The 27,683-nt window shown below is 38.6% G+C and overlaps 1 protein-coding gene and 1 non-coding gene across 3 annotated transcripts in view; both read left to right on the top strand.

Moving 5' to 3' along the window:
* Positions 1–27,448, top strand: part of ZNF451 (zinc finger protein 451) — a 75,277-nt gene extending 47,829 nt beyond the window's left edge. The window contains exons 8-15 of one of the 2 annotated variants that reach the window (XM_040983587.1): positions 6,487–6,640; positions 7,100–7,247; positions 12,116–13,713; positions 15,514–15,654; positions 16,788–16,918; positions 17,920–18,106; positions 24,311–24,376; positions 26,763–27,448. In XM_040983587.1, the coding sequence (XP_040839521.1) occupies positions 6,487–6,640; positions 7,100–7,247; positions 12,116–13,713; positions 15,514–15,654; positions 16,788–16,918; positions 17,920–18,106; positions 24,311–24,376; positions 26,763–26,809 (2,472 nt within the window). In that variant the 3' untranslated portion in view covers positions 26,810–27,448. The remainder of the gene's footprint in view (positions 1–6,486; positions 6,641–7,099; positions 7,248–12,115; positions 13,714–15,513; positions 15,655–16,787; positions 16,919–17,919; positions 18,107–24,310; positions 24,377–26,762) is intronic. The other variant, XM_040983588.1, reaches the window with a different exon arrangement.
* Positions 17,217–17,340, top strand: LOC121158851. Its single transcript, XR_005884238.1, has one exon. It is a non-coding gene; the product is annotated as a small nucleolar RNA SNORA28 (small nucleolar RNA).
* Positions 27,449–27,683: the final 235 nt, after the last annotated feature.

A 27,683-nucleotide genomic window follows, 5' to 3' on the forward strand; every position in this document is an offset into this window, starting at 1 on the left:
TCCAGATATCTCACATGGTTGGCAGGGGATTCAATTATTTGAGCTGTCATTTGCTCTTTCCCTGGAGCATTAGCAGGAAGCTGGCTCAGAGGCTGAGCGGCAGCAATGTGAAATAGTCTTCCAGTGTGGGATTCTGGCATCATAAGCTGCCACTTAATCCCATGCACCACAGTGTAGGCCCTTCATTTTGCTTTTCTGATAATCATAGATTCTCTGCTCTTTGCTTTCTTTGTTGCTTTCTCTCTGCAAACAGCATTATGACTTTGAAGCATAAAGTAGAACAAAATCTTTGGTGCCAGACAGATCTGGATTCCTGGCACTTTATATGGCGCAAGTGGTTAAGGTCCTCACCTTGCACGCCCCGGGATCCCATATGGGCGCCGGTTCTAATCCCGGCAGCCCCGCTTCCCTTCCAGCTCCCTGCCTGTGGCCCGGGAAAGCAGTCAAGGACAGCCCAAGGCTTTGGGACCCTGCACCCGCATGGGAGACCTAGAAGAGGCTCCTGGCTTCGGATTGGCATAGTATCGGCCGTTGCGCTCACTTGGGGAGTGAATCATGGGACGGAAGATCTTCCTCTCTGTCTCTCCTCTCTGTATATCCGCCTTTCCAATAAAAAAATATGTGTGTAAATATATTTATATATTTTGGATTGCATAGGGATAGATATCTTCCATGTACTGATTCACTCTCCAAAAGCTCTTAATAGCAGGCCCCCATAACAGGTCCTAGCTAGGAGCCCAGCATTCCATGCAGCTCTCCCAGGTGAATGACAGGGTAACGTGCTTGGGTCATTACTTGGTGCTTCCCAGCTGCATTAGTAGGAAGCTGAATTGATATCAGAGTAGCTGAGGTGTGGTACTGTGATGTGGAATATACTACTACAGATGCCCCAGGTAGTCGCTTAAACTATTGTACCATAATACCCTACCTGCCCCCAGTCACTTATTAGCTCTATGTTCTTGGCAGGTTACTGACCTATTGGCTTGCTTTCTTCATTTTTAAAACAATACTGTTAAGTTTACATATGAGCTTATTAAAAGAAGATATAATATTTTGTAAAGTACTTTGGGCCTAACCTGCAATAATATTTCTTGGTGTATATGCCCATAGGACTCTAAAAGAAACTCCTGTGCCGAGGGACACTGCAGCCATATCCAGACCAGAACACAGCTCCCACTGCAGCACCTGCACTCACCAGTGGGAACCCCAATGCATCCAGGGTGTCCCCTTAGCTTCCCAATCAGGCCTGTTCCCAACCATAGATCATGCATGTGCCAGTGGTTGCTCTGACTCAGCTTGGCATAGCACCTCACCTGTCTTGGCCTTTGCCTTAGATGCTGCAGCCTGGCCTGACCCAGCCTGCCCTCCAGTCCGGATTCTCGCTGGCAGATGATGGAACCAGGCCCTGCTCAGTCTTTTCCCATGCCTGGCTCATGTAAATCAGTAGGTGTAATTGGCTAGCTGGTGTAATTGTTCTTGCTGGTGTGAGCTAAGGTTTGCTTGGCCCTGCCTGGTCCATCCCCTTCCATAACCAATCCAGACATTAGCCAATATTTGGAGCTACTTTGCCCAGCTTACCTGACCCCCAGGCATGGACCATGTGATCGTCAGTGAGAGTTATGACCCATTAGGGGATTTTCCCAAGTTCCCCCACTTATCTACTCCCAGACCCAGATCTCATACATGCCAGCAGGTTTTAGGCCAGTGCCCTGCATAGCCTGCCCTTCCATCTTGCCTTGTATGAGCTGGTGAACGTTGCGGCCTGGCCCACCCCACACCCTGTTTTAGGATGCACATTCGGGTGCTGCAGCCTGGCCCTGCCCAGACTGTTGTTGGTCCCTTCACCCATGAGTGAAGACAGGTTTCATGCACACACCTAGCTCAACCCATCACCATCCCAACTCTTGAGGCTAACCAGTGGGACTTGTATTTCCACAGGGTTGGGACCATATATCCCCCACAGAATCTACCCCTGCATCTGACTCTCTTGCGTGTTGGTTAGTGTCGTGGCCCTGCCTAATGTGACCTGTCCCCTGATCTGACATTCGTTAGGTGCTAGGATCTAACCCTGCTAGACAGGCCCTGAGTCTTAGCTTTCATATGGACTGGCGTGTGGTGGTCAGCAAGTTCGGTGGTGACAAATCCTACCCAGGACTCACACGCAGGCTGGTGTATCAGTCTGACAAATACAGATTGTCTGGTATCTCCCCTCCAGACCACCAGGTCTTAGTACCTTCACTTAGCTTCAAGTAAAGTTACCCTGTCTTTGGGAGTCCTGCAGAATTGATTCCTCACCAACACACACAGTGGCTTCATTCATGGACATACCTAGGCAGAAATTCCATACCCTCAAGACCCCAGAGGTCACCACTGAGCGGCCAGCAGGCCAAGCCTGGTGCCAGTTGGAGCACTGGCCACCCAAAAGTCCAGGACTTGCTCACAGCCACTGTGGTAGCTGTTGCCAGGGCCCCAAGCATTGAGTCTGACCTGGCTTGGGTACTCCCAGCAGCCACTAGGTTGCTGGAAGCCCTCTGCAGTCAGACCCGAGGTCGAGCTCCATCATAGAATTCTTAAGCACGTTTTCCAGTGTGCTAACTGGATATCTCTTGGCATAACTATTAAATGTTTGGCATGAATATTACAAAGCTTGCTAGGTTTAGAAAGCCAACCAGTTGGCCTCACTAGCCTCCTGCAAGGCATTAGTAGCTGTGTGCTCAGGACTTTTAAGGTCCTGAGCAATTTCTCACCTAATACTGACAAGGGCGTTCACAAATCAAATGGAAGTTTGTGGACTTCTGATTACTTTTGATTTCATGTAGTGCCTAGGTACCAGGTCTATCGTGGCAAGGTTTCTTTACCCTACTGTAGCTGGTGGATTCTTGTAAATTGCTTTTTAGCCAGTTGCTTCCTGGGTTCATTGCCACCAGTCAATTTATTACACCGTTGCATTCTGACTTTACACCACGGCATTCTGACTTTGTGTTTACCCCATTTCCTTCTGCTGGAGCCTGATGAACTAGAGGTGGCATGGTAACAACTGCAAACACAATTCTAAACTTTGAATTTTAAGTGCAGAAGGTGCTTGATCGTGTTTGAAAACTTAGATGGTACAAAATAGTTATTTAGACAAATGCATGAACAAAATGAATAGATATGTGAAACTATATTTGGAGGATGAGACAAAAATTAACTTCAGTAACAAGACAGTTTTAGATTTACCGGAAGTGGAGAAAACAAAATAAAAGGTGAACGAGGGACTGACATGATGGCTTAACAGAGTAATCCTCCGCCTGTGGTTTTGGCATCCCGTATGAGTACTAATTTGAGTATTTACTGCTGCACTTCTGATCCAGCTGCATGCTTATGTCCTGGGAAAGCAGCAGAGGATGGTTCCAGTCCTTGGGCCCCTGAACCCATGTGGGAGATCTAGAGAAAGCTCTTTGCTCCTGATTTCAGATTGGCTCAGGTCTGGCTGTTGTGGCCTTTTGGGGAGTGAACCAGTGGATGCAAGATTTTTATGTATGCTTTCTGGAAATATTTGTTGCATTTTCTTTAAAAAAAAGGTAATTAAAAAAAAATAATATGAGAAGCTCACAGGACAACATATCCAGATAGCAAATTTGTGAATCAATGGTCAAACTCAGACAGAGAAATGTGACTTAAAGTAACATTAGGTATCACATTTGGCAGACTGGCCAGAAAGAAAAGAGCTGTAATATCTCTTCTCTGCCAGGCTCGTTCAGTGCCAGATGGTATGAGTCGATAGAGTCGATAGAGCCTTTTTGAAAAGTAGTCAGACCTTTTAAAATTCATTCATGTATATTTTAACCTTGAGTACATATTTGGAAATACAAGATGATTACTTTTCCTAAAGTAGGGTGGTTAGATATATACATATACATACACATACACATATACATATATGTGATGTGTATATGTATACATATATGCTGATACATGTAAATATACCTTTTTTTTAATTACATTGCATCATGAGACACAGTTTTACAGGCACTGGGATTCCCCCCTCCCTTCCCCAAAACCTGCTCCCCTCCCCCCATGGTGGATTCTTCCATCTTGTTGCATTAGCACAGATCAAATTCAGTTGAGATTTTTTTTCCTTGCAAGCATCTACAAAACATAGAGTCCAGCATCTTATTGTGCAGGTAAGTTCAACAGTTTCATGGGAAGACAGTCTCTGGTCTGAAGGTACAGCCGAAAGAGTATCATCCCAATCAATTGAAAGCCCTGACATTACATCAGTAACAATTTATAACATACCCGAATTAGTTGATATGATATTGTGTAACCAGCATGTTCAAAGAGAGAGAGAGAAAACAACAACAACAACAACAACAAAAAAGAGTACAAGTTCTGAACCACATCCTATGACTTCTACATTGACATTACAATTATTAGTTTATATACAGCTGGGTTCTATACACCTTAAAATGGCTATAGATTACTATTCAGCTGTCTCATGTCTATTTTAATTTTAGTATTTAGCAGTTCATAGTGTTGAAGCCTGATTTTGCAGAACCTGGCTGTTTTTCGGGTAGTCTAGCTCTATAACTGTAACAAGACATATGTCAACAGTTTAGGTGAACGGTTATAGGAGGGGTGTGCAGAGAAATCCTCAATACCCTAGTGAGGAGCAACCAATCTTCGTGTCCCACCCAGTGAGTTATAAGTGCATCCCCCCTGCCCATTTCCTATTTCTAAACTTTCTTCGCTGTTCTCCATCTATTCTAGGGTTTTTTTTTGTTTATTTGTTTATTTGTTAATTTGTTTTGAGGGGTTTCTGGAGCAATCCTGATGGTCATTATGAGAGAGAGTGGGGACCCAAAATTAGAACCAGGCAAGAACCTAGAGAAAGCTCCTCTCCCTAGTCCCGAAGGAAGTTTACTGTTTTGTTTCTGAGGACCGCTCAGTGCTCCTGGTTGTCGTTCTGATGACCTTGGATCCTGCAAGGTGGGGTATGGGCTTCTTCCATCCCATGTGTGAGACCCAAATGGAAATTGGTGACCTCAGAGTTCTCGGCCTCCGAAGGCACTCCAATTCCCCGTGGTCTCCTTGGCGATTGGGATGTAGTCCTTGGAGCTCGTACTGATAGTCCTTGGTGAGGATCTAGGAGTCTTCAGAGTTGGAATACAAGCTTCCTCCTGTCTGCCTGCTCCACTCTGGGGTCCCCCCCTGCTCTGTGCATATGACCTCCTGTTAAGAGGTTGTTGGGATGGCTCCTGATTCCCCCCATATGCCTTCATAGTTTTGCTATTGTCTAATGCTGATTTGAGTCTGTTGCCTATGAGTTACCAGTTATGATCCTGATAGGTTATACTTCCCGTCTTCCTCACACCTTCTTGGGTGATGTAAAATTTCTCTGCTCTCCCTCCCCCTTTCCCAGTAGCATAGAGCCTTACAAGTATATTAGGTTTTACAATTCTTTGATGTAGATCAGAAGCAGTCTGACTCATATCGATTATTGATTCATTGATTACTTCACAATATCTTATTGCATGAGATACAGGCTGTTTGGGGTTGAAATAATATTACTGTTTCAGATTGACATCAATTCATAACAACCACATCAACAACAACAGCAACAACATCGACAACAAAGTATATCACCCTGAAAAAAAGTAACACCATTGAATAGCCAACACATGCATGACAAAAAGGAAACCCAGAAGTCTCTTGGGAATAATGGTGCCAGCATATACTTCATAAGCACGTGATGAATTATATATATATGGACATATATAGTTTCAAGGCTGTCATTGCTTGTAGTGGTAGAGGTGAGGAGGGGAACCAATCCAAAAGAATACCTAAAAATGAATAATCAATATTAATAGATCTACACTAAGGAATAGGATGTTTATTGAAAATGGATATGAAAATATGAAAAGCATATAGAAAGCAATTGTACTTGTATACCACAGAAAATAGCCATAATTCGTTTTGAAGAGATGCAAATTTAGTATTTCACACAGGAAATCTTATGGTAGAAAAAATATATACATAACTCACATGTTAAGAGATAATACAGAGACATACAGCACAGTGGCTCAGTGGCCAAATCCTTGCTTTTCATGTGCCAGGATCCCATATGTGTGTCTGCTTGTGTCCTGGGTGCTCCACTTCCCTTCCAGCTCCCTGTGTGTGCCCTGGGAAAGCAATAGAGGAGGCCCAAAGCATTGGGACCCTGCACCTGGCATGGGAGAGCCGGAGGAAGCTCCTGGTTCCTCCTTTGGATTGGCTTAGCTCTGGCCATTGTGTCCACCTGGGGAGGGAATCAGCAGATGGAAGATCTTTTTTCATGTCTCCTTCTCTATGTAATTCTGCCTTTCTGATAAAAATAATATGTATCTGAAAAAAAAGGTTAATACAGAATATTCCAAATAATGAATAGAAATTTCAAAAGCTAATTTTAAGAGATTAATTGTTGATTTTACTTTTTTTATAATACAACTGTGTCTTATATTTTAGGAGTCTACAGATGACGGACATAGCAGCGACCTTCTTCCTCAGGTCATTCAGTGTTTCGCATGTCCAAATTGCTTCCTCCTCTTTAGCAGCAAGGATGAGTGTTTGCAGCATATGTCTGGCAAGAATCACTTCCGTAGGAGTTTTAAGCTGGGCGGTATGTTCGTTATCTCTTCTACTGAAAAGTATTAGACTGATTTCATCTTAGTTGACTTACCATAGTCTCCAGATTTTTCCTGAAGTTATTTCCTTTCATTTTAGCACTATAAAGATGAACAATTTTTCATCTCAGTTGTTCTTTCTTTAAAAAACGAATCTCAATATTTATTTGCACCTATGAATAAGGTCTTATTTATTTTGTGGCAGACAGATATAGGAAGAGAACATTTATTCAGGATAATATTTGTTATATTCCTGATATCTGGGATGCTAAGTGTATTTCTGTATTTAAAACTTTGACCTTATTTTAAGTTATACGTAAGGATTTAAATCTGGAAAATGATTTTTCTTAAATTTTTATTATGTAACTTATTCCAACTGTTGTTGAGAAAGACAAAAAGGAGAGTGTTGTGTCACTCTATAATCAAAAGACTGTATAAACAATTATCTCTTCCAGATGACAAGGGAATAGCACATCCAATATCTTTTCCATCTTTTGCAAAGAAACTTTTGGTATCGCTGTGCAGAGATGTTCCATTTCAAGTGAAGTGTGTGGCCTGCCACCAGACACTGCGTTCCCATATGGAGCTCACTGCACATTTCAGGTTTGTACAAGTCTAGTCTTGTGTTACAAAGGAATCCCATTGAGCTATTCACCAGTGGGAAGATTCATCAACTACTCTTCTATTTCATGTTTCTTTTTTTTTTTTAAAAGATTTTTTTTATCGCTTCTAGCCCTTTTCGCTAATATCAAGTGTAAAGATACTTATTTTTTTTATTGGAAAGTCAAATAAACAGGGAGGAGGAGAGACAGAGAAAGATCTTCTGTCTGCTGATTTTACCTCCCCTTGCGCGCTAATGGCCCCAGTGGCTTGAGCTGAGCTGATCTCAAGCCTGGAGCTCAGAGCCTCTTCTGGGTCTCCCACATGGGTGTAGGATCCCAAGGCCTTGGGTTGTCCTTGACTGCTTTCTCTGGCTTCAGGCAGGGAACTGAATGAGAAATGGGATCCCAGTACATGCAAGGTGAGGACTTCAGCCACCTGGCTACTATGCCAGGCCCCCCCTTTTTTTTTCGTTTTTAAACTAAAGTGTTATGTTTGGTTTAACATAGCTAAAAGAAATTATGTTCTGCATAGTGACAGAAGTATGGAAAAAGTGGATATTTTATTCTATTGGAATGTGAAACAAATTAACAGTTGTATGCTCTGAGAGTTTTTTTCTGTATGTGTTCTGTGATTAAAAAGTGGAGCAGCTGCAGCAGCTTGAGCCGGCACCTATAACAGGATGCTGGCTGTGCAGGTGCTAGCTTAACCTGCTGCTCCACAATGCTGGCCCAAGGAATGTCTAAAACCTGTGAGTTTTGCACTGATGTAAAATTTTTTAAAATTCTATTTCTTTCAAAAAATTTGAAACCCCCTTCCTTGTATGTGCTGTGGCTTGAATATGGTTTGTTCTGCAAAGGTTTATGTGCTGGAAGCTTGGTCTCCCAAGTAACGGTATTGACAGATGGTAGGAGCTTCAAGATGTGGAATTTAATAAGAGGTAATTAGATAGTGGGGACAAATACTTGTCACATGAGGTTGGGATAGGTCTACTGGAGCTAAGCTGGTTACCCTGAGAGTGGGTTGTTAAAAAGTGAGGTCACCCAACATGTTGGGTCTCTTCTGTACAAGTTTGTTCTCCATTCTCACATACTTTTCTGGTAATAACCATCCATTATGTTGTAATGTATCTGGTGGCTTATGCCTCCTGGTGGCTGATTGTGAATTTTCCAGCCTTCAGAACCATCAACCAAGTAAATCTTGTTATAAAGTACTCAGCTTTAGGTATTTTGTCAACAGCATAAGACAGACTAAGATAGTATGAATATTTTTGACTATTTCCCTATAACTTTACATATTCATGTTATTATATCTTTTAACAAATAGTAGTTTTTAATCTCTTTAAATGCAGTGTATTGATTTTTCTCCCTTTTGTAATTATGCTGTATCCTTTTGAGCAGTCATCTATTCTTGCGTCAGGAATATATTTTAACTTTATTTTTTGAATATAGTTTCTGTCTGGTTGAAAAACAGAGAGATAGTGAACCTGTCTGCTGATTTACTCCACAAATCTCCACACAGTCCAGGCTGCAGCAAGGAGCATAGAATTCAGTGTGGATCCTGCAGTGGGTGACAGGTACCCATTTGCTAATGCACTGGGTGTGCATTAGTAGAACTGAAACTGGAAGTGGAGCCGGGACTCTTCATTCAGGCTCTCCCGTGTGAGATGCAGCCATCCTGACTGGCTTTTTATCACATGATCGGTTTACATTTTACGTCACTTTAATACCAGTGTAATTATTATTACATATTTTTGCCTTTATCATTTATCTGAACTACATTAAATTTTAAAACATTTTTAGTTTTTATTGGAAAGTTATATTTACAGAGTGAATGAGAGACAGAGACTCCCCAACAGGCTGCACTGGCTATAGCTGAGCTGATCTGAAGCCAGGAGTCCAGGTGCTTCTTCCTGCTCTCCTGTGGGGTTGCAGGGTCCTAAGGCTTTGGGCTGCCCTTGACTGCCCTCCCAGGCCACAAACAGGGAGCTGGATGGGAAGCGGGACCGCCAGGACACAAACTGATGCCCTTCTGGGTTCCTGGTGCATGCAAGGCGAGTACTTTAGCTGCTAGGCTACCACACCAGACCCACTCATAAATTTAAAATTAGTGTTTTTAAATAACCAGCATTTGTTTTCTGTCCATTTTTAGCATATTTTCTTAGCTTATTAATTTCAGCTCTTTAAACATTGTTTATCTGTTTTCATCTTCTTTAGGTGAAAGCTTACTTTGACTTCTGTCCTACTTTTTCAAATGAGCATTTGAAAATGTTTTCTTTTAAGCACTGATTTATCTGTATCATAAACATTTTGATAATTTATATTTAATCTTCATTCAGTTGAAAACATTTCATCTTTCCCTTCTCTGAGCAATTAAACATGGAGTTATATTATTACCTTACAGTTCTATTCCTAGGAATATAGCAAGAGAAATGAAAATGTAGTCCACACAAAGATTTGTACATTTCTTTAGAGCATGCTTTGTAATAGCTGAAAATTGGGAACAACTCAAATATCTATCAACTAGCAAATGAATAACTGAAAAAAGAGAATTTTCATAGGAAGGAATTTATTTGACCATAGAAAATAATGAAATACTGCTGATGGATATACTGATGGAAAACATCACCAGTCACCAGTGATCTGTAATCACCAGTCACAAAGTTCCTTTATTACATGGTTCTATTCATATGAAATTTTGCAGAAGAGAAGAATACAGAAGCAGAAAATAGTTTAGATTCAACAATTGCCTCAAGTTGGGAAAGCAGGAGCAGAAAAGATAAAGGGTGTGAGACTTCTTTGTGACATGAGGCAGTGTTCTGGAATTACTAGTGCTGAATGTGCTAAATCCTCAAAATTTAGAGCCCTTAGTGGGTGAATTATGGTTTATGAATTGTATCTTAGTAAAGTTGTTTCATGTGAATTATAAAAAAATTCATTTTCATTTTGGCTTCTTCTTTCAGATTTGTTAGGAATGCATTTGCATTGTTCAACCTTTGAAGTTTTTTGGATTTTATGTTTAGGGATTTAATTTCTTTCTTTCTTTTATTATTTTTTTTTTCCATTGGAAACTCTTATATACAGAGAGGAGGAGAGACAGAAAGGAAGACCTTCCATCCATTGATTCACTCCCCAAGCAGCCACAACGGCTAGAGCTGAGCCCGTCAAAAGCCAGAAGCCAGGATTCCGGAGCCTTTTCTGGGTCTCCACATGGGTGCAGGGTCCCAGGGTTTGAGCCTTCCTGTACTACTTTCCCAGGCCACAAGCAGGGAACTAGAATTAGAACTGGAGCCCATATGTGATGCTGGTGTGTACAAGGTGAGGACTTTAGCCTCTAGGCAGCTGCGCTGGGCCCAAGACTTGATTTCTAAACATTTAGGGGCTTTTATTATTTCACCTATAATTCTGATACAATTAGAGGTTGTACTTTGTATAATTTTCCTCCTTTAAAATCTATGTAGAATGTTATCAAGTCTTTTCTCTTTTGAGATTAGTGATGAAGGGAGGGCAATTTCAGTACCATTATTCTATTTTCTTTTCCCTAGAGAAGTTAATTTTTGTAATACTAGTTGTCTTATTGAACCTAGTTCTTTAGTGCAAAAGCTGCTACTGGCATGCCATATTCTTGACATACAGTTAATCAGTTGAAAACTAGATACTGGGGAGCCAGGGCTGTGACGCATTGAATCAATCCACCATCGACAGTGCCATTATTCCATATGATGCTGGTTCAAATCCCAGCTGTTCCACTTCTGAGCCACCTTCTTGCTAATGTGCCTAGGAGAGCTGTGTGTGATGGACCAAGTCCAATGTGGGAGACCAAGAAGAAGCTCCTGGCTTCTGACTTTGGCCTGACTCAGCCCTTGCTGTTGCAGCCATTTGGGGAATGACCCGCCAGATGGAAGATATCTCTCTTTCTTTCTCTCTCTCCTTCTCCCTCTCATTTTCTGTAATTTTTTCAAATGAAATAGCTCTGTCTTTAAAAAAAAAAAAAAAGTTTGGGGCTGCTGCAGTGAAGTATCAAACCTCACTGGCGTGGGCATCCTATATGCACACCAGTTCATATCTGTGTTTCTGCTTGTTTTCTGGGAAAGTAGTGGAGAATGGCTCCAGTGTTTGGGCCCGTGTACGCATGTGGAAAATAGGGGAGGGAGGTCCTGGCACCTGGCTTCACATCTGCTCAGCTCAGCTCTGGCTGTTGGGGTCATTTGGCGAATGCACCATCAGATGGAAGACCTTTTTCCCTGCCTCTCTGTAAAATCTGCCTTTCAAATAAAAATAAAATACACCTTTTTTTTTTCTTAATTGCTGGTGCAGGTATTTGGCCTAATGATTGAAGCACCCACATCAGAGTGTCGTTTGCCCTCTGTGTTCAGTTGCCCTCTCTACTTTCAGTTCCAGCTCCTAGCTAATGGACATTGGTAGGCAGCCTGTGATGACTTGGATGCTTGGGTTTCTGACACCGTGTAGAAAACCTAAATTAAGTGCACAACTCCTGGTTTTTGCCTGGCAGGCATTTAGGGCGAGGACAATGATGTTCTTCCTTATACTTAGTTACTTTGGAAGGTCTAGTAATTTACTTAACTGACATTGCATTTAACACATTTTAATTTTTGAAAGTTTGCTGGAATTTTTTTTTTTAGTCTTCTAATTGAACTTTTACCCTTTAAATGGGGGTATAAATAGACAAACTATGGATAATACTGAGGTGCCTTGATGTGATAAATAGCATTGAATTTTCTATATCTTTATTGAAAGCTATCTTTTAGTGCTTATTTATGTTTTGCTTATTTTTAAATTCCTGCAATAAAAAGCAGAGGTAGTATATTCAGAAAATACTTACAAAAAAGTGTTTGTTTTTATCCAATTTAGGGTTCGTTGTCGAAATGCTGGTCCTGTTGCTGTAGCTGAGAAGAGTATTTCCCAAGTTGCAGAAAAATTCATATTAAGAGGTTATTGTCCAAATTGCAATCAAGCTTTTGTGGATGAAAGGAGCACCCAAGCCCATAAGGAGAATTCAGGACACAAAATCCGAGCCATTAACTCAATGGAAGAATCACTGTTACTTTATTGCCACAGTAGTGAAGGGAACAAACCTCCTTCTGACTTGGATTCATTGTTAGATCAACCAAAATTTACATCACTTAAGAGAACTATGTCCATTAGAGGATCTGTCTCAGAAGATCGCAGTACTATTCCAAAAAAGAAGATGAATTTAGAAGATAAAAGCCGTGAAACTGTGGTTTGTACCCAGAAACAGAAACTAATGGTTAAAACCTGGTTTTGTGAATGTAATCAACGATTCCCCAGTGAAGATGCAGTGGAAAAGCATGTTTTCTTGGCAAACACTATGTGTTACAGATGTGTAGTCTGTGGAAAGGTATGTGAAGATCCAGGGGTCATCCGCTTACACATGAGCCGGATTCATGGAGGGGCTCATTTAAACAATTTTCTTTTCTGGTGTAGGACATGCAAAACAGAGATAAGAAAGAAAGATGCTATCATGGCTCATGTGACTGAATGTCATAATGGACACAGATATTTTTATGAGACGGAAGATGAAACATTGCCATCTTGCTCTGTTGCACCAGTAAATAATTGGACTGATAACAAGCTTTCTTCAACTATTACTATTATTGATCATTCCCCAGCAAACAGTCCTCCGAAGGGCAAATGGCAGTGCCGAATTTGTGAAGATATGTTTGATTCCCAAGAATGCGTGAGAGAGCATTGCATGTCTTTGTCAAGTCACCAGTTTCACAGATACAGCTGTGCCCATTGCAGAAAGACTTTTCATAAGATAGAAACGTTGTATCGACATTGCCAAGATGAACATGACAGTGAGATAAAGATTAAATACTTCTGTGGGCTTTGTGATCTGGTCTTTAATGTGGAAGAAGCATTTTTGAAACACTATAAAGAGCACCATGGCATAGATTATATGTTTGTGTCAGAAAAAACTGAAACTTCAATTAAAACTGAGGAGGATTTTCCAGTAGTAGAGACCAGTAGTTTGTTAACCTGTGGTTGCCGTGAGAGTTACATCTGTAAAGTCAACAGAAAAGAAGATTACAGTAGATGTCTCCAGACCATGCTGGATAAGGGCAGACTGTGGTTTCGTTGCAATTTGTGTCCAGCAACAGCTCAGAACTTAGCCAACATGAATACTCACATCCAGCAAGTCCATGGAAAAGAAAATGATGATGGAGAGGAACAGCAGTACATGATCAAATGTGGCACCTGCACCAAATCATTCCATGATCCTGAGAGTGCTCAGCAGCACTTCCACAGAAAGCATTGCTTCTCGCAGAAACCCAGTGTGTCTCAGTTTGGATCTGAAAGAGCAAGCCCATATAAGTTTACTGCCAATACTTCACGTCCAGACGAAAAATTGAAACAAGCTGTAAACTATCCAAAAAAATCAGACATGGAGAAAGGACCTGAAAATGACCTAAGCTGTCAGAATATAGGTATGGCTTTACAACTCTGCAAACTTCACTTTCTAATACGGAAATTGACATACAGTAAACCTATTTTTGTGATAGTGATTCAATTTTGAAGGAAGAAACATCAGAGGAAGATACATTGTTACTTTTTAGGGATGTATAATCCTACTGCTTCAGCTATGAAACTTAAGGGAACATAGTATATGTTTATTTTACATAGTGTATTTTAGAGAAATCTCTTTTACAAAAGGAGACTTTACAAGGTGAAGGAAGGTGATAATCTTCCTAAAAGTCAGATTTGAAGCTTGTTCTGGTCCTTATCATCATTTAATTTTTTTCTGGCGATCTTACAGTGTTTAGATATGTTTTAAAATTATTGAAGTATTTAGATACAAAAAGATATTAGGTGAAATCTTTTTGTTTGTATTTGGTCTTGTTCTTTACATGACAATGGCAATTTCAACATTTATATATACTTCTGTTGTGATTTATATGTAAACAAAGATTTTAAAAATACAGTTAAAAATACCAATTAAAAGTAGAATTTAAAAGCACAGTAGTAAGAAATCCCTGGGAAAATTAAATTTTGAAGCCTCTTCTATGTACTTTGGATTTTCCTTCTTCCATGTCCTGTCATTAATAACTCTAGAAAAGTATAATGTTTTAACTTTGTTTAGAAATCTGACTTTTTTGCTTTAAACCGTAATTTTCAGTCTGGATTCTTTTAAATAAATTTTGACTGTGTTATACAATGTAGAGTGGATGTTAATACATAAAGGTTTTTGCCAATAATATATAGAATATATAAATTTTTGGCCAATAATTATGAAACACTGAATTTTTGTAACTTTGCTGAATAGCACATCTAGACTGCAGCATCACCCTTAATCAAAGAATGTTTTCAGTGAGAAGGATTAAATTAGAATTGTCTCCAGTGATCACACCATTTTATGGTCTCATGCATTTCTTTTGAGTACTTTTGGAAATTTACATTAAACTCTGTTTAATAGAAAATAATTGGTTTCTGTAAGTCTAGAATTGCTTAGCATTTGAAGAGATGTGCGGTGGATTAGAAGTGAGAGAGGATGACAAGAGTATATTTGAAGGAACTATTCATTTTTTTAAACACTTGAACCTTTCAAGGTTTGTACTATTCTGGAAACTTGGAGGTTATGTTAAGGTGAAAATTTATGAAACAATGCAAAGGGGAAGGAGAAAGAGTTGGAGAATGAGAGATGATGATTGGAAACCTTCAGAGAATTTAGAAGAATGTTTATGGTGGCAGATACTGCTGTGCCGATGGCACCTAACTTTAGCTCCACTTTATGGCAACAGTGTTGCAGGTTTTATTTCTACTCTCTTAGATGTGAATCTACAGAATCCGTTAAATAAGAAGTCAGCCAACATTAGGAAAAGAACTAAATTATGGTGACATGTTCTTAATAGACAGCACTGGAATTTTACATTGATGGATCATGCAAGATTTTGGTTAATTCCCTTTAAGGATTGATCTTAGAGTACATTAAGGATAGTTCTTAGAGTACATTAAATTTTTAAAATTTCCTTTTATAAACGTTTTTAAAAACTTTAGCATCAGTGCCAGATATTTATAAAAAGGATATAAAATTCTTAAGTGTTTGCAACATCATTCAAGTAAAAATTGTCAACCACAGATGCAGGTTTACCAAAAAGGTTTAAATTAACATGAGTAACTTGTATGATTAATAGTTTTTGCTTATTTAGCTAGTATCTTTTTGACTTGAGAATTAGAACGTTTATAGCAAACTCTTACTGAATTCATATTACTTTTTCTTTTTTTCTCAGAGGAAGAAATTGAGCTTCCAGATTTGGATTACCTACGAACCATGACTCATATTGTCTTTGTAGATTTTGATAACTGGTCAAACTTTTTTGGTCATCTACCAGGGCATCTTAACCAAGGAACATTTATTTGGGGCTTTCAAGGTATGAATAGTAAGAAAACCCATTTTTCCTTTACACTTTGAGTAAAATTCACTCTAAAAGGATCCTTTTGAGTTTTCCTTAATAGAACATAAGGACATAATTAGAATATTTCGACTTGCAATGTAGTTATTTTTATGGTATATTCCCTATGATAAACATTAGCTCTATTTGGTGACCCAACTTTTGTGTGTCCTAAGCTGCTGCCTGCCATGCTAGCAAGTCCCAGCTGCTCTGTATGTGATCCAGTTCCCTGCTGATGTGCCTGGGAAAGCAGCAGAAGATGACCCAAATACTTGCAACCCTGCCACCCTTGTGGGAAACCTGAATGGAGTTCCAGGTTCCTGACTTTGGCCTGATCCACCGCTGGCAATGGCAGCCTTTTGGGAGTGAACCAGTGGGTGGAAGATACCTTGTCTTTCCCTCCTCTATAGCTCTTTCAGATAGGTGGGTGGTGGGTGGGTGGGTAGATAGATTGATATTAATATGGATACTGTTAGTTATTTTCTCCCTTCAAAAGTAGAAAGAAGTAAACAGCAGTGTTAGATTTCACCTTTTGCGTTCTTAGCCTGGGGACTGTTAGTATTTTCAACTTGCCACAGCTACTTCTGCAGTTCATCCTTCTTGTTTTTAAGAATGTGACTTCATTTCGTTTCAGTCTTTTTACAAGCCATTGATTTATTAGTTTAGTATGGGAGAATCTGTTACAATTCATGTGTGACAGGCAATAAAATGTATAGAGGAAGGATGGAATTGAAGACAGAAGTATATTGATACCTAAGAGTAGTTATTGTCATGTTTTAAGTGTGGCTTTGTCAATTGCCTGCCATTTCTGTTGACAGAACAGCTAATGTTTGCATTTAAGTACAATGACAACATTCAAGATATTCCACCTGAACTTGTTTACTCGGTTACTCCTTGCATCCCTGTGAGTTTTCAGATGATAGAGTCAGGGAACCCTATCTTGTTAGATTTTAAAGCAGCAAGATGGTGATGATTGTGCTAAGACCCAATTCTCCTACGTTTTAATCTAACACCTTCCCTCTAGAAAGTTGCTTTCTAGTTTATGTTTTTACTCAATATGGTCTTTTATTGCCCTGTTTTACTGTCATTTAAACCTTTTTAAAAATTAACAGGAGGAAACACCAATTGGAAGCCACCACTCAACTGCAAAATTTATAATTACCTAAACAGAATTGGGTGCTTCTTCCTTCATCCTCGCTGTAGTAAAAGAAAAGACGCTGCTGATTTTGCCATATGTATGCATGTGAGTCATTTTTCTCAGAATCTAATGGGGATCTGGAGTGACTTCCTTGGATTTTTTTTTCCACTTGAAGTGTAATGATAACGTGTAGATTATTGTTTAGTCATGTGGTTTTTGTAATAAAACGTAATGTCTCAGTAGTCTCTTGGTGATTGCTCTAAGGGCATTGACCCGTAGTGCTTTATCCCAAATTTTTAGCAGTCCTTCCAATATACATAATATACTGTCAGTTATTTTAGGAATAAAATACTGTGCTGATTGTGTATAAGACAGTTCTCATTTAATATCTCTGAAAAATTGCAAGCAACACTCTGTGGCAGACTGTCAATCATCTGACACAATTTGCGCTTGCTATAGTGAGGAAGTCTAACCTATTCGGGTGTGCGCTCTGCTGTGAGGCCGACCATTATTCAGACTTAAACAGTGTGTATAAACAAAAATCTCTAAAATTTAGAGAAGCCTTCGTAGTCACTATTGACCTAGGTAACATTTATGTTTACTTCTGTCTCTGCCAGTCACTTAGAGAAACCTCAAATATATTCTGAACTCAGCTCTCAGAGAGCTTGTGTTATTACACTGTATTCTGCAAACGTATTGACTGGTGTTCATGATTTAAATCACAAGAGATTCTTCATTCTCACATGTGAATCAAGATTGAAATATGCAAATTACTTTTCTTTTTCTCTATGCATGTTTATTTCTTAGTTGCATTCAGCTTTGGCTTCCCAGTTTTATATGGGGTCTCCTACTGAAATATGTCTCGGTGTTTTCTTTTTTTTCACATGAAGTAGTTTATCTTATAACTGATAGCTTCTTGTATCTAATTAAATGTGGCATATTTCATTAATGAAGGAGATCCATATATCCATATCCATATCTTACATATTCATATATTAAACTCTTTGGGAACAAGGGACTTTACCTTCCTAGGTATGTGTTCATTGTGAAATAAATCTAAGTAGTATTACACCCTCACTGACTTTATCAACTTTGTTCCAACTTAGGCTGGTCGTCTAGACGAACAACTACCCAAGCAGATTCCTTTCACTATCCTCTCGGGAGATCAAGGATTTCTGGAGCTAGAGAATCAATTTAAGAAGACTCAGAGGCCAGCTCATATACTCAACCCGCACCACCTAGAGGGAGATATGATGTGTGCCCTGTTAAATAGCATATCCGATACCACCAAAGGTATGCAGCTGCAGTCACAGTGCAAACCACCCAAGAGGAGGAGACTTCACTGCTGAGAAAGACCAATAAACTGCTGTCCACCAGTAAACTGTTGCCTGCTCACATACTTCTGTCTTGTCTTTTCCTTATCGCACTTTCATTGTTTTAAGGCATAAAGTTCTGAAGATTTTTTAAAAATCTATTGGAATATTTATTCGCATGTGAAATATTTGATATTGAGAGGTTGAAATACATACCACAATTGAAACATTCAGTAGTTTTTGAAATTCCATTAGTTTTTGGCAAGTGAAGTCTTTTAGGTGAACCCTCTAATTAATAAAAAGAAAATCATCTAAGATATTGACAAACAATAAAATTCTGCTAAGATTTTGGATCCTCTGGAGAAGCTTTGGAGCATTGAGTAATTCCTGTCTTACTGCTGGGACTGACATTCTGTTTTGTACTTTGTAGACTTGTTCAGTGAAAGGAAAGTCCAATTTCGCTTACTAATATTTAAGAAAGGATATAATTCTAAAGATTCAGAAATTTCTGCTTTTTATAATTTCTCAATTAGAGGTGTTTGAGTAGAAGAGAATATAAGAAGTTAATTTAAAAAAATATTGAAACCACAAAAAAGAATAGAAAAAATTGATAAATGACTTCAGTGGAAGATACTGGCTACTTTTTGACATTTTTTCTATTTGCCTTTTATTTTTCCAATTATGCTTCCTTCCATGTCAGTTTTTTCTTTCTGTACATGTAGAACCATATTTGGATGAAAAGCCCATTATGGAAAATTTTGCTATAATTGTTAATTGACAATAGATCAATTATCAAGTAACCTAGTAGCCCAGTTTTACTCTTTAATGTTCAAAATTTTATATAAAGGAAAATGAGTCTTTCATGATTATATATACCATGTTTTAATATTGAATGTTCTAGTTTTTTTAATATTTATTTATTTTTATTGCAAAGTAAGATGTACAGAGAAAAGGAGAGACAGTGAAGAAGATCTTCCATCCGTTCATTCACTCCCCAAGTGGCCACAATTAATAACTGGAGCTGAGTGAATCTCAAGCTTGGAGCCCGCAGTCTCCCACGCAGGTGCAGGCACAGGGTCCAAAGGTTTTGGGCTGTCTTCAACTGCTTTCCCAGGTCACAAGCAGGGAGCTGGATGGGAACTGAGATTGCGGGATTAGAACTGGCGCCCATATGGGATTCTGGCACATGCAAGGCGAGGACTTTAGCCTCTAGGCTACCATGCCGGACTCCACTAGCTTTTCTTTTTAAATCTTGAACTGTTAAAAAATATTTCCCCCTCCCTCATTTTTTTTCAGTTCCTTCCCCAAACCTTGACATCTGTGTAATATCCTATAAAATAGTTTGTTTTAGTTTTCCCGCAAAAATCCAACATCCTTTTCCTTCTTCTATGCTGTAGTTTTCAGAAACAGTTGTAAGTTGTACTGTGAAATCTGTAGTGGCTTTGTGTCTATTTCAACTTGGTTTATAAAAAGAGCTGTATATGAGTATGTCTGCATAGAATTATATTAGGGTTAGAAAGAAAATACAGGCTATTGACAATTGCTGGTAAACCTTTCTGAATGCCTCTTGGGCTCTAGGTTTGTGTATATGTGTATAAATCATTACCATTCAGTAGTCATAAGAACTTACTGATATTTGGAGGCATGTGTGTTCTTTACGTTGAATTTTTGTGAAATACAGAGATCGTGGAATGCATGAAGAAGGGCATGCTCTTTTGTCAAAAACTAACTTCGCTGCTCCCTAATAGTGTGATTACAGACAGGCAAATTTTGTGAGCCTCCTTTTTATTTATATATCTAAGATTATAAGGACTATTGATGTGTGTTAATTGTGTGTCTGAAATGTCAGAGAAAATTAGTGGCTGCCTATTTATTACTATAAAAACTAAATGTGGGGCCCACAGCAGTAGCTTAGAGGCTACAGTCCTCACCTTGCAAGTGCCAGGAGCCCATATGGACACTGGGTCTAATCCCAGCTGCCTGGTTCTCCTCCAACTCCTTGCTTGTGGCTTGGGAAGGTAGTGGAGGACAGCCCAAAGCTTTGGAACTCTGCACCTACGTGGGAGACCTGAAAGAAGCTCCAGGCTTGGGACTTCAAATTGGCACAGCTGCAGCCAATTGTGGCCACTTGGGGAGTGAATCTGTAGGCAGAAGATCTTCCTCTCAGTCTCTCCTTCTCTCCACACATCTGACTTATAATAAAAAATAAATAAGTCTTTAAAAAAGTAAATGTGATTTTTAGCCTTTACTTTCTTTTTATTGTAACACATAAAATTAGAACAAAGTGGCCAGAAAGGTATATAATATTTAGGTCAAGGTTTTTTTTTTTTAAAGATTTATTTTTATTATTTATTTATTGGAAAGGCAGATATACAGAGAGGAGAGACAGAGAGGAAGATCTTCCGTCCCATGATTCACTCCCCAAGTGAGCGCAACGGCCGATACTATGCCAATCCGAAGCCAGGAGCCTCTTCTAGGTCTCCCATGCGGGTGCAGGGTCCCAAAGCTTTGGGCCGTCTTCATCTGCTTTCCCGGGCCACAGGCAGAGAGCTGGAAGGGAAGCGGGGCTGCCAGGATAGAACCAGCACCCATATGGGATCCCGGGGCGTGCAAGGGGAGGACCTTAACCACTGCGCCACCGCGCCGGGCCCGTAGGTCAAGGTTTTTAAACTGATTTAAGATTCCTGTATAATGGTTTTATAACTCTGAATATCGAAGTTATACTTATTTGTAGTATGTGCAGATGTAGTTATTTACTGAAGACACTTTAAATATTAATTTTTACAGGAAACTCAGATATACAGAGAGGGAAAGAGACAGGGAGAAAGATCCTCTTTGCACTGATTCACTCCCCAAGTGCTTGCAACAGCCTGGAGTTGCACCAATCTGAAGCCTGAGCCAGGAGCTTCCTCCGGGTCTCCCACGCGGGTGCAGGGTCCCAAGGCTTTGGGCTGTCCTCGACTGCTTTGCCAGGTCACAAGCAGGGAACTGGATGGGTAGCACAGCTTCTGGGACTTGAACTGTCACCTATATGGTCTCGGCAACAACCTCAGCCACTAGGCTACTGTGCCAGGCCCCCAACTTTTTTCTTTATGGAAGACTTAAACACAATAAATTGCCTTATTTGGTACTCAGATTGTATTTCTCAGTGTTCACTAATGATTTTCATTGAGCAGTTAGTTAATTTTGACTGCCATACAAATGTCAGGATGATCCCTTCTGTATAACTGAGCACAGTGCTCTTTCTATAAGATTTCACAACCAGTTTCTGAAGGCAGTGTGATTTTTAGGTGGGGGATTAGTGGATTTCTGTGAGCTTTGATGAAAGTTTTGTGTGCTTTCTGTATTTCCTAAGATAAACATGTATGTACAATATTACATACAAAGGTACTTCAAAAAGTTTAGAAGAATAGAATGAACATATTCCACAGAGTTTTTGAAGACCTCATGCAGTTTCAAGGGATTAGTGATCTTGTGTTCCTAGTTGCTGCGCAACTAACAAAACTTACCTTCAGTATATATCACGTTTGCCTTGAAAATAGCATACAGTGACAAGTTCTGTCATATTTATTGTTATTACACAGGAGGTTTGCTGGTTTTCAAGTTTTAAAAATTTCCACAGAACATAAGAGAATTTTACATGTTTGAATATTTTACTATGTTTAGTGCTTAGAAATTGATCTTTATCAGAACCAGAAATTAGTTGTTAGACTAGAAGTTTCTATATAAGCCAGAAGAATCTTTTGAATAGTGTCATGAAAATCAGTGAGGAACTTTATATCTGGAGATTTTTTTTGTCCCCCCCCCCCCCTTTTAAGTTAATTGTAAGTTTTTTAGGAGATACTAAGAAAAAATGGATGTATTTGAAATTGCTGGTTTCATTTATCCAGCATTTGCTCATCTGGCCTTAAGGCATTGCTTTTTGTTTGATGGGAAAGGAATGGTGAGTACCTTCCTGCTGATCTTGTTTAATTCTTTTTTTTTTTTTAAAGATTTATTTATTTATTGGAAAGCCAGATATACAGAGAAGAGGAGAGACAGAGAGGAAGATCTTCCGTCCGATGATTCATTCCCTAAGTGAATGCAACGGCTGATGCTATGCCGATCTGAAGCCAGGATCCAGGAACTTGTTCCGGGTATCCCACGCAGGTGCAGGGTCCCAAAGCTTTGGGCTGTCCTCGAATGCTTTCCCAGGCCACAGGCAGGGAGCTGGATGGGAAGTGGAGCTGCTGGGATTAGAACCAGTGCCCATATGGGTCCTGGCACTTGCAAGGTGAGGACTTTAGCCACTAGGCCACACCACACTGGGCCTGATCCTATTTAATTCTTTGACTTGGTTAGCTACTCTTTGTAGCAAGGAAAGCATTTAGAGTTATTTGCAGATTTGGTTGTAACAAGAAATCTGCCCCTTTTCTTTCTCAGTAACATGAGGGTTACTGCAGAAATATTTTACTTATACACATACACATATATATAGCATATATATAATATAAAAATTTATACATTTATATTTACATATCATTTATAATTTATGTATAATTTATAAAACAAAATTACATGTGTAACAACACACACTTGTTTGTGTGTGTATATATATATATACACACATACACACATGCTTTTAGAGACTTTTAAAATGTTAACCTTTCCTTTTTATTTCAACACTTTAGATTTATTTGCTTGAAAATTAATATTACAGAAAGATAAAAAAAATACAGAGGTCTTCTGTCCACTGGTTCACTCACCAAATGGGGAATGTTTAGGTTCAGGGACATAAGCACTTGGACCATCTTTCATTGCTTTGCCATCTTCCTTAGCAGGGAGCTGGATTAGAAATGCAGTAGCCAGCATGGAGACTGGGGACCAGGTATGATGATAGGTATTGCAGGTGCGGCTTAAGCTACTATGACTTAATGAAAATTCCCACGTGTCCTTAAGAAAAAAAGAAGATGTATTATTTATATTATTTTTGAAAAATAACCATAGAGTGACCCTCAAGGGAGGCAGAGAGAGAAAGAGGTTGATTTATCTTCCATTTGCTGGTCTACTCCCTCAAGAGCTGCTGTCAGGCAGGGTTGGGCCAGGCTGAAGCCGGGAGCCCAGAATTCCACTGGGTCTCCATGTGAATGGCCATTTTTTGCTGTTCTCGCAGATGCATTAGTCAGTGAGCTGGGTGGGGAGGGGAGCAGCCTGCACTCAGACTGGCACTCCGATGGTGATACTTGCCTCACAGGCAGTAGTTGTACCCACTGTTCACAATACTAGCCTGTCAGAGCATCCTGGCTTAGTCCTCAGACCTTCTTATCCTTTGTCACTTTTATTTTATATAGTACTCATTCTCACTTTCTTAAGAATTACCAAAGGGCTTGGATCCTTTTCAGTAATCCTGTGTCACTGCACCAGCCCCTTAAATATGAATTCTTAAAGTAGCATGCAGAAATGTGCTTTTTTGGGTCAAGTGATAAAAAGATTTAGTTAGCAGTCTCAGTACTGTAATTGGTTTGAAATCCTAGAGGAATTATATATACTGTTAAACCGAACATAGCCAAAGAAAGTGATTTGCATGGTAATTTTCTTAGGATCATTTATTTCATGATTAAAATGATAAGTCTTGGTACAAAAACTTTGAGATCTTGCATGTGAGGGAACTTCAAAAAGTTCATAAAAGTATATATTACAAAAAAATTGCATAGATTTCAAAAGGTTATTGCACTAAATTAGACTTACTTTATCCATGAACTTTTTGAAATAACCCTGGATATTTCAGTACTTATCTATTTATCTAGTTACACATGTATCCATTTAATTATAGTTAAGATGATAAACCAAGCATTAGGTCACTGATAGTTCCACGATGGAAATTTTAGTGAATTACAGTGCCTGCTCAGTCATGTCATTTTGTGAAGGCTTGTCTCATTGCCAAGCATGAAAGATATGCAAGTGACTTTGTGCCATGCCAAGGTATTGTCAATTAAAACCTATGATGTTATTTATACGGATGAATAAATGGTTTTCAGAATATGAGAGAATTTTATTGTTTGGTAAGCATTTTTTAAAACTTTGGCAAAATTGTATCCTAATGAATTTTAGCTAGTATGAGAGAAGTCATTCAAATATTTGATAATGTATAAATTAAGGAAAAAATAAGTTAACACATTTGTTTTTCTTGGTTCTTTTTTTACAGAATGTGACAGTGACGATAATGTGGATACAAAAGATACTTCAGTAGAAGAATTCAGATCCACTGAAGGTAGCCGAACAGTTAATCCTTTCCCTGTTTATATCTTTATGCCGTTGTTTCCCTCTTGTTTAATGAATTGCTTGTATTTTTCTTTTAAATAAAAATAATTCTGGGGTAAAGACAAGTTTAAAAGGCTTAGATGGGGGTCTACTATCTGATTATTGTTACATGTTGGATTTTGGAACAAAGTTTCTCTTTTGTCTAAGTATTTGTCTTTGCTTTTGCTTTCACCTTACAGTGGCAAGATGAAGTGGCAAACAGTATGGGCCCTCTGCCCAGTTGGCTCTCCATTTCCATGGGTTGTGTGACTTTGGATTCAACTAACCACTGATCCAAAAATATTCAGAGAAAAAGTATTGCTTCTGTACATAGCATGTGCAGACTTTATTCCTCATCATTAGTCCATAAACAGTATACTATAACTACTGTTTACATTGTTTTATGTATTATAAGCAATTTAGAAATGTAGTTATATGGGAGGATATTCCTAGGTTTCGTGGCATTCATATAGCAATTTCTATAAAGAATCTGTGTAATTTGATATCTTGGAGAAGTAATTGAACACATCTTCTTCCATAGGTCCTTTCAAATGATTTACAGCCAAAATTTGCATAGCACTGGGCTAGGAGTTTAATTAGTTTATTTTAAAACTTTTTTGAGTGATGTTAACAGTACAGAAAAGATATACTGTAGGATTCTGAAGGCTTATACTGCCCTAATTAGCTGATTTTTTCTTTTGTGTATTTAGATTTGCTAAACTACTGATGAATTTTTCATTTTGCTTATTTTAAACTCTAGCATTTCTTTTGATCAACTTCCATCTCTTTTGATATTCTCACAGTCTATTCTGTTAATACATTGTTTTTGGGGTTTCCTTTATTTCTTCATCTAAGGCTTTCTGTACACTGTAGAAAATTAAAGTGCCCCACTTCTTACCCAGCTTCCTGCTTGTGGCCCAGGAAAGCAGTCAAGGACGTCCCAAGGCCTTGGGACCCTGCACCTACATGGGAGACCCAGAAGAAACTCCTAGCTTTAGATCGGCTCAGCTCTGGCTGTTGTGGCTACTTGGGGAGTGAATCATAGGTTAGAAGATCTTCCTCTCTGTCTCTCCTTCTCTCTGTATATCTGACTTTCCAATAAAAAGAATTAATAAAAAACAAGAGTAGTAATTGTGCCATGAGTATTCTCATGTATTGGCCAATTTCATGAGTTCTAGTGTTATAAATATGAATTGCTATTGATCTACAGCATGACTGATCACTGAAATCATTGAATCTTTCTTGCTTTGCCTAAGATAACAAATATGTACTAGGATTTTATTGTGGATTTATTTTACATCTTTCTGATGAGTAATGTTTGTTGGGCATTTTAAATGTATTTTTGAAAACCTTTTTTAATTGCTTCACATTTCTCTATTGGATTATCTTTTATAGATTTTTAATTCTACTCTTGTGGTTTTTAGCATTTCTAGGGAGGAGATGGAGAAACGCTTAGAAGCCCAGTACTGCTTTGCCACTTATTATATTCCTATGCATTATTTGCTGAATGAGCTGCATAGGTATATATACAGATTGTTTGTACTTGCTTCTCAGAGTACATTATATAGCCATATTTCACACTGTCTTAGATGCTAAGAAAGTTTAAAAGTAAAACCTTTTCCAGCTGTATTAAGATATAATTAACCAAAAATTAAGTTTTTAATAATTTAAAATTTTGTCATTTCAGGATGTTGCCTTTTTATTTCTGCTTAATTTAAAAAGCATTACCTTAAGTCTTTTAGGAAATCAGTGACACAAACTTTAAAATGTTGGAACAAGTGATTTACCTTTCAGTGATTAAAAAGCTTGCTGACATTGTGCATTCCTTAATGGAATTTTTTTTAAAAGATTTATTTATTTATTGGAAAGTCAGATATACAGAGAGGAGGAGAGACAGAGAGGAAGATCTTCTTTCTGATGATTCACACCCCAAGTGAGTGCAACGGCCGATGCTATGCCTATCTGAAGCCAGGATCCAGGAACTTGTTCCGGGTATCCCACACGGGTGCAGGGTCCCAAAGCTTTGGGCTGTCCTCGACTGCTTTCCCAGGCCACAGGCAGGGAGCTGGATGGGAAGTGGAGCTGCTGGGATTAGAACCGGCGCCCATATGGGATCCCGGCACGTTCAAGGCGAGGACTTCAGCAGCTAGGCCATACCGCCTGGCCCAGTGGAAATTTCTTAGATGTTTCTTATCACTCAAGTTCATAAATATTTAAAGTTAATTTGAAATCATGCAGATTCTTATATTTCAAAATACTCATTTTATATTGGAGATTTTCATTTCCTCTTTGATGGGTTAAATGTAGTTGTTGAAAGCAAATATTGATTAATTTTTGACACTGATTTTTTTATGCAGATGTGGAATTAGAAGAAGCTATTAGAAGAAGTCTTGAGGAAATGTAATGACAGAAGTTACTGCTCAACATCAAGTGGCCTTGAGGAGACTCAGGATAATGAATTCTTATTTTCTAAAAGAGACCAGAAACCTAGTATAAGTGTATTTAAAACAATGTTTTTTGGCTTCATATGTTCAAAACTTTATATTTGTTTTATATTTTTGTGCTATTTGTGTGAAGATGTGTCGTAGGAAGAGAATACATGTAAATGCAAATGTAAATCATGCTTTTCAATATCACAGTTTCCAATTTAGTTTTCTAGTCATATTTAGGTTAAAGAAATTTAAGGAAACAAAAAAGGACCATTTCTGACTATTGCTTTTGTTTCCCAAATAGCATTGACTTTTTAATTTTATTTGTACTGTACAGACGATTCTAGTTTATTTTTAGGAGTGTTAATGAATATAAATAAAGATACCTGTAGTTCACATTTTTCTGTAAGTTCTTAAGGAAATAAAATATATAATAACTTTGAAATCTTTAGTATAAGAAAGTGAGGGAACTTGTTTATGGAGAGAGATTAAAATTTTTGCCAGTAATAATCTTTGTGTCATGCCAGGTGTATATTCTTGCTGTAATTCAGGCAACACATTACTAAAATAAAACACACCAAATTTGTTCAAAGTAATTAAAAATAAAATCTTTACCAATCCCTTTATCTGTTTAGACTTATATGTGACTTTTACAATCTTTTTAAAGTGATGCCAAAATGCTTGCATAAAATTAAACTTTTAATAACAGTCCTTTTATGTATATTTTAAGTATACGTTTTTGAAAAATAGTTCTGGAATGGACGTTTGGTTTAGCAGTGAAGATGCTTCTGGAGTGCCTGGGTTCAAGTCCTAGATCCTTGTGTAATTCCATTGTCTTAGTCATGCATA

This window comes from Ochotona curzoniae, unplaced genomic scaffold (assembly GCF_017591425.1).
Source record: "Ochotona curzoniae isolate NIBS_2020 unplaced genomic scaffold, NIBS_Ocur_1.0 contig_3819, whole genome shotgun sequence".
NCBI lineage: Eukaryota > Metazoa > Chordata > Mammalia > Lagomorpha > Ochotonidae > Ochotona > Ochotona curzoniae.